Raw genomic sequence first — 18,585 nt, 5'->3', positions numbered from 1 at the left:
GTGAATAGGAAGCTGGAATTGAGAGCTGGGGGTGGGCACTGAATCCAGGCAATTAGATATGGAATGAGAACATTCTAACTGATCACTTAATTGTTTTTTTTTAAAGATTTATTTATTTTATTACAAAGTCAGATATACAGAGAGGAGGAGAGACAGAAAGGAAGATCTTCTGTCTGATGATTCATTCCCCAAGTGAGCGCAACGGCCAGTGCTGTGTCGATCCAAAGCTGGGAACCAGGAACCTCTTCTGGGTATCCTACATGGGTGCAGGGTCCCAAGTTCCAAGGTTTTGGGCCGTCCTTGACTGCTTTCCCAGGCCACAAGCAGGGAGCTGGATGGGAAGTGGAGCTGCCGGGACTAGAACCGGATCCTATATGGGATCCCGGGGCGTTCAAGGCGAGGACTTTAGCCGCTAGGCCACACCGCCGGGCCTGAACACTTAATTGTTAAGTCAAAATCCTGTTCCTGTAATACCTTCTTTTCCTCTGGTTGCTTAAGATGCTGGACTCTATGCTTGGTACATGCTTGCAATGAAAGAACCTCAACTGAACTTGAACTGTGGCAATGTAGCAAGGTGGAGGCATCCACCATGGTGGGGGGGGGGGAGTTGGGGAAGGGGGAGGGGGAAGGGAGGAATCCCAGTGCCTAAAAAACTGTGTCATATAATGCAATGTAATAAAAAATAAATAAATAAAATGAAAAATGTTTTAAAAGTCATTATATGAGGACCCGGTGCCATGGCTCAATGGCCAAATCCTCACCTTAAAAGCTCTGGGATCCCATATGTGTGCTGATTCATGTCCTGGCCACTCCACTTCCCATCCAGCTCTCTGTTTGTGGCCTGGGAGCACAGTTGAGGACGGCCCAGAGTCTTGGGACCCCGCACTGACATGGGAGATCCAGGGACGGCTTCTGGTTCCTGGCTTCAGCTAGGCTTGGCTCCGGCTCTTGAAACCATGTGAGGAGGGAACCAGAAGACGGTGGATCTTTCAGTCTCTGCTCTCTAAATATGATCTGCCTTTCTAATAAAAATAAGTGGATTAGTTAAAGCTTAAGTTGTCTTTTCACCCTTTTTTGGTGTCCACCAAATATATTCTAGATGAGTAGACTCCCAACTCTTTCGTCTGAAGATAGGTATTTTTGTTTATGAAAAGGACTCTAGTTCTCAACATAGAATTTGATTCTTAGCTGTCTCTTTTTTCCCCCTTCCTTTTGCTACAGGTAATTGTGAAAAGAGAAGAAAAACGGAGTATTACCTGCAAAGGCCAACCTTTGTCCCAATTCTCTTCCAGTTAGTTTCAGTGACTGAGTTAGTTTTGCTGAGTCATGGCAGGGACATTGGGAGCAGAAAGAGGAATTCAGCTTTCTGGAAAAGAAGTGCCTGAGATTTCTAACTGCCAACTTGTCAGCGCGGTAGAACCTGCTCCCTGAAGAGGGGTTTGAGGAGACTGAGCGCACAGCAGACAGTTGGAAGACTGCACAGGTCAGTGCGTGTGCTTTGTTAACTTCAGCTCAGTGATTTCTGGAGACCACAGATCAAAGTACAGCCTCCCAGGTCATTGTACTTATGAGATGCATTTCATCGTTTGCAACAGTCCACCGCCTCCTCCTGGGTTTCCCTAGGCACCTGTGCAGAGACTGAGTGAGAACGCAGCTTTGCAGGTGAGACCAAAGCAGAGTTGATGTTCTGGGGTCTGTGGTCTCCTTTTGCTTCCCCAGTGAGGTGGAATGAGGCAACCTGTTCCTGTTGGAGTAGATAAAGATTATTGAGTTTATTTTTCCTAAGAATTATGCTGTGTAGGAGGTAGCTCTTTCACTTGAAAAACCTTTGTCGGTCACCTACTGTATACAGAATAGTTTGCTAGGTCTGTGAGATATTCTTGAGTGGACTAAGTCAACTTTTGCTCTGAACTGATAAGTCTGGAGAGATTTGAAAGCTGGCTATTGGTAGATGGGTGAGATGGGTGACAAAAAGTGCAGTCGCCTCTGAAAAAGAGCACGCTGGTTGAGATGACGTATTCTATGCAAGCATATCTCATGCGATCTCTAGTGGCGTTCTATAGCAGTGGGATATTCTTGGATAACCGGTATCCAGGGAATTCAGTGTCCTACTAACGTCACAAATGGGGTAGGTAGATTCTGGCACAGGGACTAGAATATGCAGAAGATGAACTGCTGCTTTAAAATTAAAAAGAGACTAATTTCAGAAATCTTGTCTGTAATGCTATCATATTACTTGTTTCTAGAATTTTATCTGACTATCTATCATCTATCTATCTATTCTGTCATCTCTATCATCTTTATATCATATCCACACATCCTTGAATTCTTCAAAAAGTTCACAGAAAATGTGTGAACTTTGCTAAAAAAACTATGCATGGCTTTCAATATATTTTTATACCAAAAAATAAACTCATCTTAAACACAAAATCCAAAATCCAGAACTAGAACTCCTAGGTTACATGGTTTATATATTTATTTAGGCAAATTGTAATCATTTGAAAGGCAGAGTAAGAAGGACAGAGGGAAGAGAGAGAAAGAGAGGGAGAGACACTGGTCAACTAATTGGTTTCCCAAATGGCAACATCTGGGATGGTCACGATTGAAATAGAAGCCAAAAATGTCATACACGTCCGCACCCGCCTCAGGTACGTGGCAGCAACTCACACACCTGAGTTATCATTCGCTGATTCTCACGTGCATGGGCAAGGAATTGAAGATGAGGCAGAGTAGACATTTATTTTATTTTTTTAAAAAGTTGTTTATTTATATTGGAAAGACCGATTTACAGAGTGAAGAAAAAGAGAGAAATGTCTTCTGTCTACTGGTTCACTCCCCAAGCAGCCACAACAGCCAGAGTTGAGCCAATCTGAAGCGAGAAGGCAGAGGGTTTTTCTGGGTCTCCCATGTGGGTGCAGGGTCCCAAAGTTTTGAGCTGTCCTCTGCTGCTTTCCCAGATCACAAGCAGGGATCTGGAAGGGAAGTGGAGCAACCAGGACACAAATTGGCACCCATATAGGATCCCATCATGTGCAAGACAAGGATTTAGCCATTGGCCCATCATGCCAGACCCTCAGGGAGAGATTTAACTTTCTGAACCACAATTTCCAGCCTAAAACCTAGCTTTTAACTCAATTTTACTTGAAAATTTGAAGTACCCTCATGAACGTGCACATGAAAACTATATATATCTAATTTAAAATTATGTATTCCTTTTTTCCTATTACTGTAATATTCATTCTAATATTTTCATATGCCAACATGTACATCATAGTTTCCATGTTGTGGGTTGCATAATAATATAGTGTTGGCCATCATTATTTATATAAAGTATTTTATAGAGAGACAATGAAATTAAGCTTAGTCCTCTCCTATAAACTTGTATTGTATTATGAAATTTTTTTAACCTTATGTTTGTTTTTAATCTTAATTTATATAAGATTTTATATATATATATATGTGTGTGTGTGTGTGTTTCCATTGATGTTTTGCTGTGTGAATATGGAGTGTACTGTTTAATTCAGGGTAAGTATATTTATTCCCTCCAACATATTTTCATTTCTTTGTGACAAAAACATTCAAATTCTTTGTTCTTCATTTTTTTGAGACTTGCAGCATTTTATGTTATCTATAGCCATTCTGGTGCGTGAGCTTACTCTTCCTAGTCCCTGATAACCCTTATTCTATATTCACATTCTATGAGATCAGTTTCCGGTCAGATGATGCATATTTTCTCTCTGTGCCTGGATTATTCACTTAACAGAATGTTCTCCAGTTCTGTCTGTTGTCAATGAATTTTCATAGAATAATTTTATTCATCCCAAGGGCTGTGTCGGTGGTGTCAGGATTTCTCAGTGCCGTTCATAGAACTTTGCCTGTTGCCAATGCTGGGAACTTGCCCAAGTGAGTCAGTTTCCTGAGTCTCTTGGTTTCCAGGCAACTACATCTATTAAACATCATATTTATGTGTTCAGGATGTGTGAGTATGTATGCAGCAGGTTGTACCAAATGCACTTGACAATTTATGAATATTACATCACCTCCAGTAATCTGGCAGCGAATTCGATGTTGCTTCTCATGTAGGAGACACTTCTAGCAAAAGTTCCGCAATGACCTTGTGTATGTCACGCTGCTATTGTACCGAGGCTTTCTGAAACTCAGCACACGTTTTTGCAGTCTCGAGAATTTTTTCAAAGACCTTATGGTACAAAATCTTCATACACAATATATAGATGACTTTTTTCTTTTTCAAATCAGCATAAAAAGTGAGTGTATTTAGTCACACTCAGTTCATAACAAAACAAATATGTGACGAGAGCAACAGTTCCCGATGCAGCATGTTTAGGGAAGTGGCGAGAAAGAAAGTTGGTCGAAGGGAGGTAAGGGGACTTTATCTCCAAAAAGTTAGAACCAAGAAGCTCCCCAGTCATCTGGCATCCACTCAATGTTGTATTTGTGGTCACAAAAGTTCATGATAGGAACATTAGTGATCTGGAGTCTTCGTGTAAGGGCTCATTAGCTGCGCCTACCATGTAACACTTGTGCTGAGTCACTCTCTGTAATAAACAATCATCTACATTGATTACTTTTTGTGTAATCTTTCAAATCTTGGACCTTTGGCAATCCCCAGTGTCACTTGATCAATACTTCTGCCCCAATTTCTCAATTTCTGCCATCTCATAATCAGCGATACGAGGGAAATATTTGAAATACTGACAATCCATCTTGATTATATTAAATCCACTTTGGCTTTAGTGGAGAAGCTCATAAAGTTGATATCAACCACGATGTCCTTCAGTTCACTAGGGTCTTTATTTTTCTTTTTAGATTTCTAATCATTCTTTTCTTTAAACCTCTCATCTCTTAGCATTTCCTTCATGGTTGCATACTTTCTTGCTTATTTTTACTTCCCCATGTTCTGGCTGTGCCCTTGTTTTTTCCCGATTGCTGACTTCCAATAAGTATTTTGTCTTCATTCACTCAGGCTGCATAAATGGGATGGTGTATAGAAAGCAGAAAATAATTTATGATAGTTCTTGGAAGTGGATAAGACCAATATCAAAATACTGGCAGAAGTCTCTGGCAAGACTCCTCTTGCTTAAAGTTGGTGACTTTTTGCTGTGTCCTCACCTTCTGGAAAAGGCCCTCCTTTTATGAGCTAACCCCCAAAGGCTTGATTTTCTCACTCTGGGGATGATGACTGCAGCATAGGAATTGTGGGAGGATGCCAGCATTCAGACCACAGCTGACGTCTCTGTGTTAATAAAGTGATTAAATGATTACATTTTAATTCAAAGGCTTCACATATCCAATCATTAAATTAACATTTTAAAATTTAACATAATATAGCGTGATTAACTCCGAAAAGAAGGGGCAAAATGTCAACTCTTGAACAAACTATGCAACTAAAATATGTATACAACCCTAGGAGAGTACAAAGGAAAGAGTGATGTGGGTTGAGGGTCAATACAGAAAGTCAATGGGGAAAATTGATATTTCAGTAATACTTTGACAAAGGAATCAAAACTCTACTTTGAATATAGTGTAACCATAGGGCATGCTTAAAAGGACAACCAAAGGTATGACAGCAGAAAGGTTCTGTGAAAGAGAGAACAAATGGGACTAATATAACAGACTCTGATGGTTTTTAAAGAAAAGATAAATATGACCAGGATATAATAACCATTTCAATGGTTCAAACCAACACTTTTTCTCCCCTTTGTCCTCTTAAGCCATGAAGGAAACTGAAGGTCAAGTGAAAGCCTCATTGTTAGCTTGAGGTTACTGACAAAACAAAAACTTGACCGAAGGGAAACACACATAGAAAACTCGAAGCATAGAGTTGACCAACCATTCCACAATTTGTTGAAACAAAAATACTACAAAGTCTAGTGAGATTTCTTTGATCATTGGAGCCAATTAAAACAAATTCCAGCACAAATTCTGCAAGCGCGGATTCTACTTGGTTATCTTAAAACATCAGTGTTGGTAAAGTCTGGTTGTTGCGTTACTCCGTTACTCTGTGTTACTCTGAACACAGCAACGAGCAAGCTGGGATGCCTACGTGAGCTGAACTTAGCACCTGAACGTTGACAAGCTAAGGCTCATGGACACTGGAAACAGGCCAGATATTGTTTAAACAATTATCAGAATACATGTTAAAATTAGGAATGAAGGAAGTAGAAGAAGGTACATGATTTCAGGTGCTAGTGAGTTGCTTCAAATGCACACAGGCTATTCCATATCTGAACTTTGAGTTGAATCACCAATTGAATTTAACAAGAAGACATTTCCCCCCATAGTTCTTAACATAAAAGAGTTAGACTGTGTTGCCCAGGAACACAGCAGGTAATCTATCACTTAACATTATTCCCTCTTCAATGACCACTTCGATTTCAGCTTTAGGAACTCTGGAAGTCTCCACAAAGAAATAGCGTTTTCCTCTTGCAAAGGCTCAAAGAGCTCAAGCACCATTCTTGCTGTAGTATTTGGTTCACCATTTTTTTTTGTCAGCATGTTATGAGCCACTTCTTCCAGTAATGTCAATTTGATGAATTGAGTAAACAATATAGAAGTATGCTTTGTGTAACTTAGTAATGCCATCTCAAAATGACATTTTAGGGATGGCCCAAGAGTTAAGAAGTAAGGAGTGAGAATTGGGTAAGTCAATTTGCGTTTTTAAGGATTTATTTATTTATTTTGAAAATCAGAGTTACACACACACACACACATACACACACACACACATACACACACACACACACACACACACACACACACACACACCTGGCTCACTCCCAGATAGCCACACAGTCTAACATCAGGAGCCAGAAGCTTCATCTTGCTCTCCCATGTGACTGGCGGGATCCCAGACACTTGGACCATCTTCCTCTGATTTTCTCAGGTTACTAGCAGGGAGCTAGACTGGAAATGGAGCAGCTGGGATGCTGACACCCATAAGGGATGCTAACATTGCAGGCGGTAGTGTTACCTATTATGCCACAATGCCACTCCCACTTAAAAAGAAAAGATTTATTTTATTTTATTTTATTTATTTGGAAGGCAGAGTGACAGGGACAGGGAGTAAGGGAAAGATGAGAAAAAATGAATCTAGTTATTGGTTCATTGTATAAATGATTGCAACAGTTAGGACTAGGTCAGGCTGAAGCCAGAAACCAGGAACTCCATCCAGGTCTCTTGTGAGAGTGTAGGTGTCCGAGTACTTGAGCCATCTTCTGCTGCTTTCCCCAGCTCACCAGCAGGGAGCTGGATTGGAAGCAGAGCATGTCAGTCTCGAATTGGCACTCTAATGTGATCTGACATCACAGGTAGCAGTTTGTCGCACTCTATCAGAATGCTGGCATTCAAAGAAGTTTAAATATTATTTAGGAATATAAACAGAAAGAATATGATTTTATTTATTTCTTGAGATGGCATAAAGATGAAGGAGACAGGGAGGAGAGAGAAAAAGAGAGAGAGAGAGATGCATCTGCTGGTTCATGCTCCAAATATCTGCAATATTCAGGCTGGACCAGGCCAAAGCTGGGAGCCTGGAAGTCAATATAATTATCTCAAGTGGGTGGCAGGGACTCACTTACTTGGGTTATTACTTATTTCCTCTGAAGGCATGAATTAGCAAGAAGCTAAAATGGAAAACAGAGCCAGGAGTTTTTCCCAGGCACCCTGTTATAGGATGTGCTGTTCCAAGGCAATTTCAGTGTTGTACCAAATAAATATCTCATGATCCATTGTTAGAACACATAAGAATGTTCCATACCAAAAGACTCCTTGGTAATTTCATAAAACGAGTATACTGTTTTACATATATAAAAAATTTAGTTCTTTCTGTGTGGTATTTACCAGTTGTGCAATTGATTAACTTACCTTATTTATTTGTTGTTACTTGTTTGTCCTGGACTCCCAACTGATCAGAAAGTTGTTGAAGGAAAGGGAATCAGTCAAGGTTTATGGAAGTAGCAGCAGATCTGTAACAGGGATTCAGTCACATGCAATTATGTGTTCTTTTTTTTAAAAAAAAACTTTGAGTAAATTGAAATTTAAATTTCACGGAATTTTAAAAAAAAGACTTATTATTTGATTGCAAAAACCGAAATGCCCATCAGCAGAAGATTGGATAAGAAAGTTTTGGTTCATCTACTCCATGGAGTACTACTCAGCTATTAAAAAAACAAAATGCAGTTCTTTGTGGCTAAAAGGGCCCAACTGGAAACTATAATGCTAAGGGAAATGAGCGAATCCCAAAAGGTTAGATACCACATGTTTGCCTTGATTTAACTTGTAATTTTTGTTTGGTTGTTTGTTATTTTTTGAACCTGTCATTGATACTGTCTCAACCCAGATGTTTCGAAGAATGGAACTTGCATTATTTTTAACATATTGCTTACTCAATACTATGTCAATTAATTCCATAATGTTGTATATTGATACTGAGGTTTTGTTGGGGCTTTTAACTGACCGGATTTTACACTGTTAGCTCTACCTTCAGACCAGAGAAGGTCTCCCCAAGAGGCCACTGAACTTATCTGGACAATAAGACGCTGGACTTTAGGCTAGGTATATGCTTGCAAGGAAGGAATCTCAACTGAACTTGAACTGTGGTTATGCATCAAGGTGGAGGAATCCACCATGGGGGGAGGGGCATGGGAGGGGTGGGAGGAATCCCCAGTGCCTATAAAACTGTATCACATAATACAATGTTAATAACAATAAAAAAGACTTATTATTTTTACTCAAAAGGCAGAATTACAAGAGAGAGAAGAAGAGACAGAGAGAGATCCTCCTTCTGCTGTACACTCCCCAAATGGCCGTAACGACTGGAGCAGGGTTGCTCCAAACCAGAAAGGAGCCAGGAGTTTCTTCTGGATCTCCCACATGGGTGCCAGGATCCAGTGGGTTGAACCATCCTCTGCTGCTTTCCCAGGCTATAAGGAGAGAGCTGGAGCAGAAGTGTGGCAGTTAAGACACAAATCAGCACCCACAAGGGATGCAAGCACTACAGGCAGAGGCTGAATATACACACTTGGCACAGTAAACAGAGAAAGTGTGGGGAATTGCAAACATAGCTACTGTTAAATTATTTCCTCCTTGCAAGCCTCCCATGTCAGTATCACTTGTGTCTCACCCATCATTCTTTTCCTACAGGGGAAGTAATTCCAGGAAATGTTGTTCATGCCAAACATGATAATACCTTGCAAAGTCACCACAGTATGTTTTTGATCGGGAGTTATTGAATATAAGAACGAATGAATAAAAAGATCGATGCTTACTTTTCTAGGCTAGTCATAAAATTAAATTTAGTTAGTAACAAAATCTATATCAATTTATTTTTATAAAGAAAGAATATTCAGTCTTGCGTCATGAGGCTTTTTAGTTAGAAATCTTTGAAGAGTTAGAAAAGCGATAGGGAGAAGAAGGACTTTCTAGATGAATAAACATGCAGATATCTGACAGAGTGGGATGGTGAGGTCTATTCTTTTATGCAGGGAGGTAAGCAAATGTATGTAGTGTCTTCATAGAAAGGAAAACCTTTCTGCATGCTAGTCCTGGCTCAGGAGCAAAGTGGGCCAAAGTTAATAGTCTTGAGCGGGAGGAGAAAAAGGTAACCACAGTTTATTCAGTTTGACTAACAAGCACTTTGTTCCCCTGGATTGCTGAGGATGAGCAGTTTCGTTAACGATTCATGAGTGAAGAAACAGGGCTAGAAAAAAACACAGTGTGGGGGAGGTGGGATGATAGGGTGTCCAAATCCACAATAACAGATTAAAAAAAACCCCTCTCTTTTATCTAAATTTCAACACTTCTTGGTAGTGCTTTGGGGCGTTTCGTGCAATCTCAGCCTTGAGGAAGGGCAAGAGAGGACACTGCTCTTTGCTAACTGGCAGGGGCTAGTAGTTGAGCTACTCATTTATGAGACTAAGAATGGGATTTTGGAGGGTCCTATTCTTTAATCTTGTCACAGGCAAATAAGGGGAACACATGTGGGTTCAATCAAAGCCATGTAGGGAAGGTGGGTTCCTGTAGTAAGCAACTTCTAGAACAAAGAAGAATTGGAAAGATTTTTCCAACCTTTGTTATTTTGTAGTAGCAGGCCTTGGGTGAAGTTGAACATCATCAGTTTCTCAGAGAACAAGAGTCATTGGAAAACACTTTGGCCTTAACCTTTTGGCTTGCTTTGCAAAGTAGCTGTACAAAAATTCTTGCAGTATGAATTGGAAGGGTTGTATTGGAGAATGTGTCCACTGTCTCAATGATCTTTGAATATGGCTGCATAAAGAAAGATTCTCTGCATATGTGTTAGAGATACTGTGGAGAACATTGAAATCTCTTACTTTTCAATAAGGACGTAAAACAGACACTTTGGAAAACAGGCTGTTTCTTTTATAAAGTTGAACATACACTTAGCATAGGATTCTAGAAATGTATTTTAATTGAAAAATGCACAGACACCAAAAAATAACTGTCTTTCACTTGGTAATGAATACACAATCTCTGTTGTATTCATACAATATACAGTATGCAATGATTAAACTGGAAGACACAAACACATGGATCTCCTCAATGAAAAAACTAGTGTCGAAAACTTAGGAAACACATGTTGGCTTAGTGGTTAAGTCATCATGACAAGGTGCTTGTGTTGGAAAGCCAGCTCTCTTGTCAGTTTCAGCTTGCTGCCACTGAGAAGGCACCAGGGGAAGGCTGTAATGCCTGGGCCCTTCCAGGCCTAGCTATTGTGGGTGTGTGGGAAGTGAACCAGTACACCAGGAGTCTATCTGCCTGTCCAGCTCTCTTTATCTCTTCCCCCTGCAACACACCCTCTCTGATTCTCAAATGAATAAACAGTTTTTCAAATGTGTACACTACATAATTTGACAGTTTTAAAATGATAATTACAAAGGTTGATGTTGGAGTCACCACACAACAAAGAAGACACTGGATTCAAATGTCACTGCTGTCACTATTTATGCAAATCTGGTCAAACTGTATAAAAGCCTTAATTTCCTTCTGCTTTCTTCACTTTCTTCAATTCTCAGATTGTCCTCATGCATGATCCAATTTGGAAATACTGGGCTAGATCACTTTTAGGTTTCCAGTATAGGTATTCACAATTTTGCTTCTATTTTGTTTTTGGTTTTAGTAGCAACCAAATATGTTTTACTAAGTTAATAATACTAGTAATGGATAAAAATGACTGAAACATATAGTGTGTTACTAAAACCAGTCATTATGGCAAAGGCTGAAAGCTCTCACAGTACAACAAATTACATGGGTTACTTCCAGTTAACCCTTTTCAGTTTGCTTATAATCTATAGCACATTGCAGTGCACAGGAAAGGTCACCGAATGGAAGTTTCTTATGGCAACATAAATGGACTAATTCTGCTTGTGACAAGAATAAAAAGTACTAAAAATCATAATCACTAATTGCTTACCAAATTGTAGATACTATTCAAAACACCTTCCAAAAACTGGATTTTTTTCCTTCACCTACTCTTTGGGAAAGTTATTATTTATAGTTCATGGCCATTTGTAAATGATGAAACCAAGGAGGTGAGGTGAGAATTAAGTAACTTGTCAATGACACAGAACTTGTGAGTGGCATAGTGCGGCTTGCCAAGAACAAAAATACACGTAGCCTCAAAGTACGCTAGGATATGATTAGAGATTACTAATCTCACAGCACCTTTAATCACTGAAATTCTTGGTGATATAAAAATAAAAATGAAAATTCTAGGAATTTTTGCAAAAGTTAATGAATTATAAGAGACATGCTTTCAGGGGAAAAGACTGGTACTTGCACTAGCTTTATACTTTGTTGAAACTATTGAAGAATGTAGCTCTTGGGGTACCAGTGAACCCACAGGAGTGGAAGGAAGACCGGTAGCTAAAACTGCATACTGTGTCCAAACATCTTCCAGTAACCCTAACTCTGATATTTTGTGGTCTTCTCTTTAACTTCGTAGGTATTGCCAAGATGATCCATTTGCAGAAACCACAGCTGCTGCAGATGCTAGAAACGTCCTTGAGAAACAGCCTTCCCGAGTCTCTAAAGGTAAGAATGCAAAATTCCTGGGAGGAAGGCCTGTAAACCACACAGAAGAGCAATTAAAGACAGTAGAAGTGATTGATCATGCTTGTACATAATTGATCTTATGTAATCATTAAACATGATTGCATAGACATGGAACTAAGTCTGTGGTATAGTACCTATGAAATCATTATATATTAAATAACATATTTTAGGTAATTTTATTGCTTATATAGAATTGAATATGTAAATCGGTGGAAGGAAGTGGAAGATGCAATGTTAAAATTTACAGTGTAAGACTGGATTTTTATTTGTTACCCTTTTAACTAATATTAAATCATGCACATTTATGGGGTACCATGTGATTTTTTAATTTATTAATTGTATTTATATGAATTATGAACTTTATATAATACTCTCATGAGTGGATATGGAAATCTGTTTCAGTTTGTGGTAATAAAATAGGATCTGAGAACTATTTGCTCTATTTGACCTAATTTCAGAGCTATACTCTTGGCTAAACACAAGGCGGCTTACTATTCCTACATAATCAAGTGTTAACCCTCCTACTTTGTTGGAATTTAATAGGCTTATGGCACCATCTTCCACATGTACCATGGAAACCCATTCAATCTAAAGGCTGTAGTGGACAAGTGGCCTGATTTTAGTACAGTGGTTGCTTGCCCTCAAGAGCAGGTAAGTTGTTGGTGGGTGAGGAAGAGTACGTATGATCCCATTTCCTAAGTGCCTGCAATGTACGTGGGAGCAGAAATAGAGACAGAGCATAGCGATACTCCCAGTTCTCAACAGGTTTAAAAGAAAATGGACATAAGGATGTTAATTATACTGCATCAAAGCATAGAAAACATCTGTTATTGTTTTAAGAAATTGCTCTTATTTGAAGATTATACCTTAAGATAGAGCAGAAGTACTGAGAGGTGATATGTAAGTTCCATGTTAATAACAATAACAAAAAGATCCAAAAATCTGTAATCAGCATGCAGACCATACAGAGAAAGTAATAAAACTTTAGTGCTCTAGGAAGACACTAAATTTCAAAAGTAGAAAGTAAGATAGGAAGAAACAAATTCTACAAATAAACCAGAAAATAAATAAGAAAGTCCTTTTCAGGACCAATCATGGATGCAAACAGATTTCAATCCAAAGAGTGGATGAATGAAGAAAAACAATATGTAACTAAATGTTGTCCAAAAGAGGGTCACTTGGTATTTAAGGACACAGAAAGGTTGAAATTGAGGAGATAGAAGCAGAAATAGAAACCAAAAAGCAATAGGGGGTGCTATCCTTAAAATGGACTTGAAGGTGAAAACTATCCCAGGAGACAAAGAAGATCAATTCACCAAGAAGACATCATCGAAATATATGTACCCCAAATTAGAACACCTATATAGATAAAGCAGACACGAATAGGCAAACAGTAATAGGGAATTTTAATGATCTACTTTTTGACAGTAGATTGATCAATCAGAAAGCAAGTTGGTTAACTAACATTAAACTTGAGCTGCAGTTTGTCTCAGTTAACTCAACAGACATGCACAGTTTCACATCCGACAGTAGCAGAAGACACAACTGTTTAGTACGCATGGAATATTCTCTGGGGGCGGATTCGAACCTAGGCCACAAGCAAGCTTTAATAAACTTAACGTTGGAAATGTCTCCAGAACGATTTCAGATTACAGTGCTCTGGATGTAGTATCGAGGGCGGAAAACTTCTTGGAAAATTCACACAGATTTGGAAATTAAATATGTTCCTAAAGACCTATATCAAGGAAAAAAGTCAAGAGGAAAAAGAAAAAAAATCTTTAAACAAGTGGCAATAACAAAAGTATTCTAAATTCTTTTTCTCTTAATAGAGAAATAGGTAGTTACCTTAACATTAGAGAAATTCTTACTGCTTGATTTTACTGTCATCAGATTCAAAACAGGTGTTATCAGAGACTCTTTGATTCAGAACATGGGTTAGTATTGGAACAGAAGCTTACCTTTGGCAATAACACTTTTGTTCTTTCTCCTGAGGGTTTCAAAATTACAGAGGAATGCTTCTTAAGCTAGCTCATTGATTTGAAATTGTAATGCAACATATAAATATTTGGCTCAGCAGTTTTTCCTTTCTCCTGAAGTGAATAGAGCCCCTGATTTGTTTCCATGATATGATTCTGTAATTATGTTAATACATAAAGAAATAGATCCATACTCTAGCATGTAAAGTATCAATATGATGAAATACTATGTGCAGATACTGAAATCACTTCTTGTAGGCCATTTGATTTGTTTCATGTTTGTCAAACAGGAGATGACCGACAACTTTGATCACTACACCAATACCTACCTAATCTATTCTAAGGATCTCAACAAGTGTCAAGAATTCCTTGCCACGTCAGATATCATTAACTGGAAACAACATTTGCAGATCCAAAGTAAGAATGTAGCCTGGCTGCTGGGACTTCTCTTGCTCACATCTGTCAGGTCATTTTTCATCCTGATCACATTGTCTCCTGACATTTAATATTGTCTACCAAACCCTAATCTGTCATCCTGGGGCTCATTCCTTTGGTTAATTACCATCCCCTCTTCTTGGGGGTAGAAATCAAGTATTGCAGACAGTGGGGTTGTTAAAAGGAACTTTGAGTAGCGTAATTTCTTGTTAGTGAGGATTCCAGCTGTTCTAGATCCCTCTAGATGGTTGTGTGTGAAAGCAGAGCTGTCCCCGTATCTGCATTTTTGGGATAAGAGTGACAGCTAACTGTGTCATAGAGTGCCTCTCAGGGCACAGACAGCCGCCTTTGCGATGGCGGGCGTGCCTGTCACCTGCTTCAAGTTCTTGAGAAAATGACGTCGCTAACACATCACTACCTTCCTCGTGTGAAAGAATTTGAAGCACAGAATCATATAAGGATGAGGTGATGTTAGATCATATAGTATGGGCACATAATATCGGCACAATCAATTCCACTACTACGGCTTCATGGTGATACAGCTGGAATTTTCGGTGCTATTTCTATTTTGCCAAACAGCAAGCACACTCAGGGAGCAACTCAGTCAGAAGGAGCAAAGTTGCCTGACTCTGAGTGTTGTGTACATCCATTGGGTCACTGTTGGTGATGATTAAAAGGACTACTCTGTCCTGATTCACTCCCCTCTAGGTACACAGGGCAGCCTAGATGAAGTAATACAAAATCTTGCAGCTTCTAAGTCGGTCAAGGTCAAGAGAACAGAGTGCGTTCTTTATATGATGCCTGACACAGCAAAGAAACTGGTCCCTTCACTTCTGGAGACAATGAACCTCCCTCCTCAACCTGTCAAATCCAATGCTATGTGAGTTTGATAAAAGATGTTATATGTTAATGATATTTTCCACTGCGGAAGACAGGGATTTGATCTGGAATTCATATTTTAGCACTCTCTGTTAATTCCTAAGCAAGCTTTATTTAGACTGTGATGTCTAGAATCTTATCAGAGACAGATCCATTATTTTGCTGGTAGAAAGTGTGCCTTGATGATGACTTGACTCTGTCATCACTGTAGGTGACCAAGGGTGACCTGGCCTTGAATGTAGACCTAATTACACAGCCTGGGTACTTTCCAAGATGTCTCCTGAAGCTGCTTTACACTGCTGCGGGAGGTTGCAAACCTCAGCAGCCCATAACGAGGGTCGTCTGCACTCTGCTTACTGACCCTCTCTGCCCCTCAACTCTCTCATTTGTTCAACCTGATGGCCCAAGGATCTTTTGACATCATCATTATGCCTTTTCGTCTTGCTAGCCTGTACTCCAGAGGATTTATTTTCAAATTTTTAGTCATTTTTCTGATCTACACAACAGGCATAATGTCATTTGGCCCACCTTACATGATTCATCACAATGTGAGGAATCAAACAACTTCCTGGGATTACTATTTGTGTGACTTGGTCTAGGTGCTTGACATGCAATGGCTTTTTCACACTCATTTGCATTTTGATAGAAGTGCTATCAGTATTCTCATTTATGCAAGAGGAAGTAATGCCAGAAATACATTAAATTATTTCCTCAAGCAATCAGATCCCATCAGATTGTGAATCCAAGCAATCTGGCTGCAAGCACAGTCTCTGACCTGTGCTCTGTTTTTCTCTTGAAATCATTGTGCAGAAAACATACAAATATTTCACATTATGTGTGACATGATGAGCTATCGCTGTCCCTTTCTCTCCACAGTAACCAAGAGATGTTTAAACCTTCAACAATGGATGTGGCCCACGCACCATTGGTAAATAAATTCTGGCATTTTGGTGGCAATGAGAGGAGCCAGAGATTCATAGAGCGTTGCATCCGGACCTTCCCCAGCCTCTGCCTGCTGGGGCCTGATGGGAGCCCCGTGTCATGGTTCCTGATGGACCACACTGGAGAGCTGCGAATGGGAGCTACTGTGCCTGAGTACCGAAACCACGGTCTCATCTCCTACCTCAGCTTCAAGCAGAGGGAGGCTCTGAACAAACTGGGCTTCCCTTTATACTGCCACACAGACAAATCCAACAAAATTGTCCAGAAACTGGGTGGTACTCAGGGCTTTGTCCCCATGCCCTGTGATTGGAACCAGTGGAACTGTGTGCCTTTGGGAAGTGAGCTCTAAGCATGCCCTGAACACAAGACAGTGTTGTGGGCTGTGCATGCTGCCACCAAGGTGGATGAATGCACAGAGAGATGGAATCGTGTCAATCAGCAGTCTAGGAGGGGGCATACTGACACTTTATGGATGTTCTTCACGTAGAGGAAAGCTTTCGCCAACAAACCTATCTAAATTTCCTAATGACCATCCAAATATTTTCTGTATAAGTATCTTATCTGGACTTAGGCATGTAAACTCCTAATTAGAAAATTTGCCTTTTTTTTTTTCTCTAGAAGTCAGTGATCTGTTGCTACTCTGCTGTTTGTCTGCCGTCTTACAGGTCTTCAGGAGCAAGCACACACTGACCAGAGGAGCCCAATCATTAAGAAAGACTGAAGCCAGTATCTCAGGCAGCCTCCTCAGACGCCTAACATTTGCATTTGAGTTTCAGTCTTCTCTCTCCAGAGAGACTACAGGAGCTGTGAGCTTTCCGGGCTGAGCCAGGCTGGTCCAGTGCAGAGGGACTCTGGTGATTGAGTGGGTGCTAGTCCCACCTTTGCTCTCAGCTCCCCTACTCCTCAGGCATCTGGAGTTTGTTAGTCCTATCAGCATACTGATATAGGCAACACAGAATCCAGTCCCTTAGGCAGCCACGTAAAAAGGCCAAATGTTGGATGAATGTTTCAACTCTTGGCTTTAGCAGGAATACGATAGGATTTTGGTGGTTTTGCTTGCTTACTTTACATTAAGATAAGGAGAGGTGCTATTGCCAGCATGTGTGCATTATTCCACACCATTCCTTTTGTGTTCAGCAGCCCCTACCCCTGCTCTTTTTGCCTCAGCATTCAGACTCAGGAAGGAAAAAACCCATCACTTGCTCACCTTGGAAAGGTCAGGCTACGGAACAAATTGCCCAGACTGCTCTTTCCCCTTCTAGGGAGAAGCCAGGAGTCAAGGACTTGCAGTTATGGGGTATTGTAACAGGTGAGGGGTTGTATGTGTTTTCCTGCTGGCTTTGGTGGACTTCATCCTCATCTGGTGTACAGGAGTGTCTTCACAGGTCTCTGGATTTCTCCAAAGGCAAATTGATCTCTGTGTTAATTCGCTTAATGTGTCCAGGGCAGCCAGAAGGAGGTTTTGCAGGGCATACTATTCCACCGTGTTGCTGACACTGATTGACTTCTGTTCTCACATATTTTATTTGATAATTTTTAGTGTTCCATTCACCCTAATTAGTGCTAATTGAGATCCTAGGATCTGGATATTGATATTTCAAATAAAATTTACAAAGCGTACTGTTTTGTTCTATGTCTGTTTGCTCTCCTTTGAGACCCCAATCACACAGAACTCAGATAAATTGATATTATCTCACATGTAACTTGGAGACATATCCCGATGTTATTTTAGTGGAATGAGCTAAATTATTGAAATTTTAAGAACTCCCATGTCCTAAAGTAGCATTATCATACATCTATAACTGATACTTCTAAATGAATTTAGTTGATAGTCTAATAAAAATTCTCTTTCACATATTTGAAGCTAAACATCTAGTGTATGACCAGCATGACTCTGATTAGCTAATTATATGTAGGCAATACATTTTGTTTATTTTACAGTTTTAAGGACATAATGTTGTTTCCCACCTTCCTCCCTCCTTCCTTGCCTCTCACCCTCCTTCTAGTTTTCTTTCATATTTTACATTGAATTTTTTAGTGACATTATTTTCATTTAAGCGTAAGCACAGCTTCATCCTCCGCTGAAAAAAGAATTCAAAAGCAGTAAGTAGAAAAACCACTCCTCCTCATGAATATAATCAAGAACTACAAACAATGAGCAATCTCAAAGTGTCAATCTCACTCAGACACCTTACATTTTTAGATTCTATACATTATTTCCCATAAGTCAAGAACACATGATATTTGCCTTATTTGGGGACTT

General features: G+C 39.7%; 1 protein-coding gene and 1 pseudogene across 1 annotated transcript; one reads left to right on the top strand and one right to left on the bottom strand.

Annotated features, from left to right (window-relative positions):
* Positions 1 to 1,383: 1,383 nt before the first annotated feature.
* LOC121172169 (glycine N-phenylacetyltransferase-like) lies at positions 1,384 to 17,936 on the top strand. Its single transcript, XM_041004012.1, has 6 exons — positions 1,384 to 1,662; positions 11,981 to 12,069; positions 12,634 to 12,741; positions 14,357 to 14,483; positions 15,210 to 15,381; positions 16,257 to 17,936. The coding sequence occupies exons 2-6, from the start codon at positions 11,992 to 11,994 to the stop codon at positions 16,669 to 16,671; spliced, it is 900 nt and encodes a 299-aa protein (XP_040859946.1). The 5' UTR covers positions 1,384 to 1,662; positions 11,981 to 11,991; the 3' UTR covers positions 16,672 to 17,936.
* LOC121172170 lies at positions 4,405 to 4,915 on the bottom strand (annotated as a pseudogene).
* Positions 17,937 to 18,585: the final 649 nt, after the last annotated feature.

This window comes from Ochotona curzoniae, unplaced genomic scaffold, assembly GCF_017591425.1.
Source record: "Ochotona curzoniae isolate NIBS_2020 unplaced genomic scaffold, NIBS_Ocur_1.0 scaffold_3171, whole genome shotgun sequence".
In the NCBI taxonomy this organism is placed as follows: Eukaryota; Metazoa; Chordata; class Mammalia; order Lagomorpha; family Ochotonidae; genus Ochotona; species Ochotona curzoniae.
The sequence above is the reverse complement of the archived record's forward strand: the minus strand, read 5'-3'. Positions and strand labels throughout refer to the sequence as shown.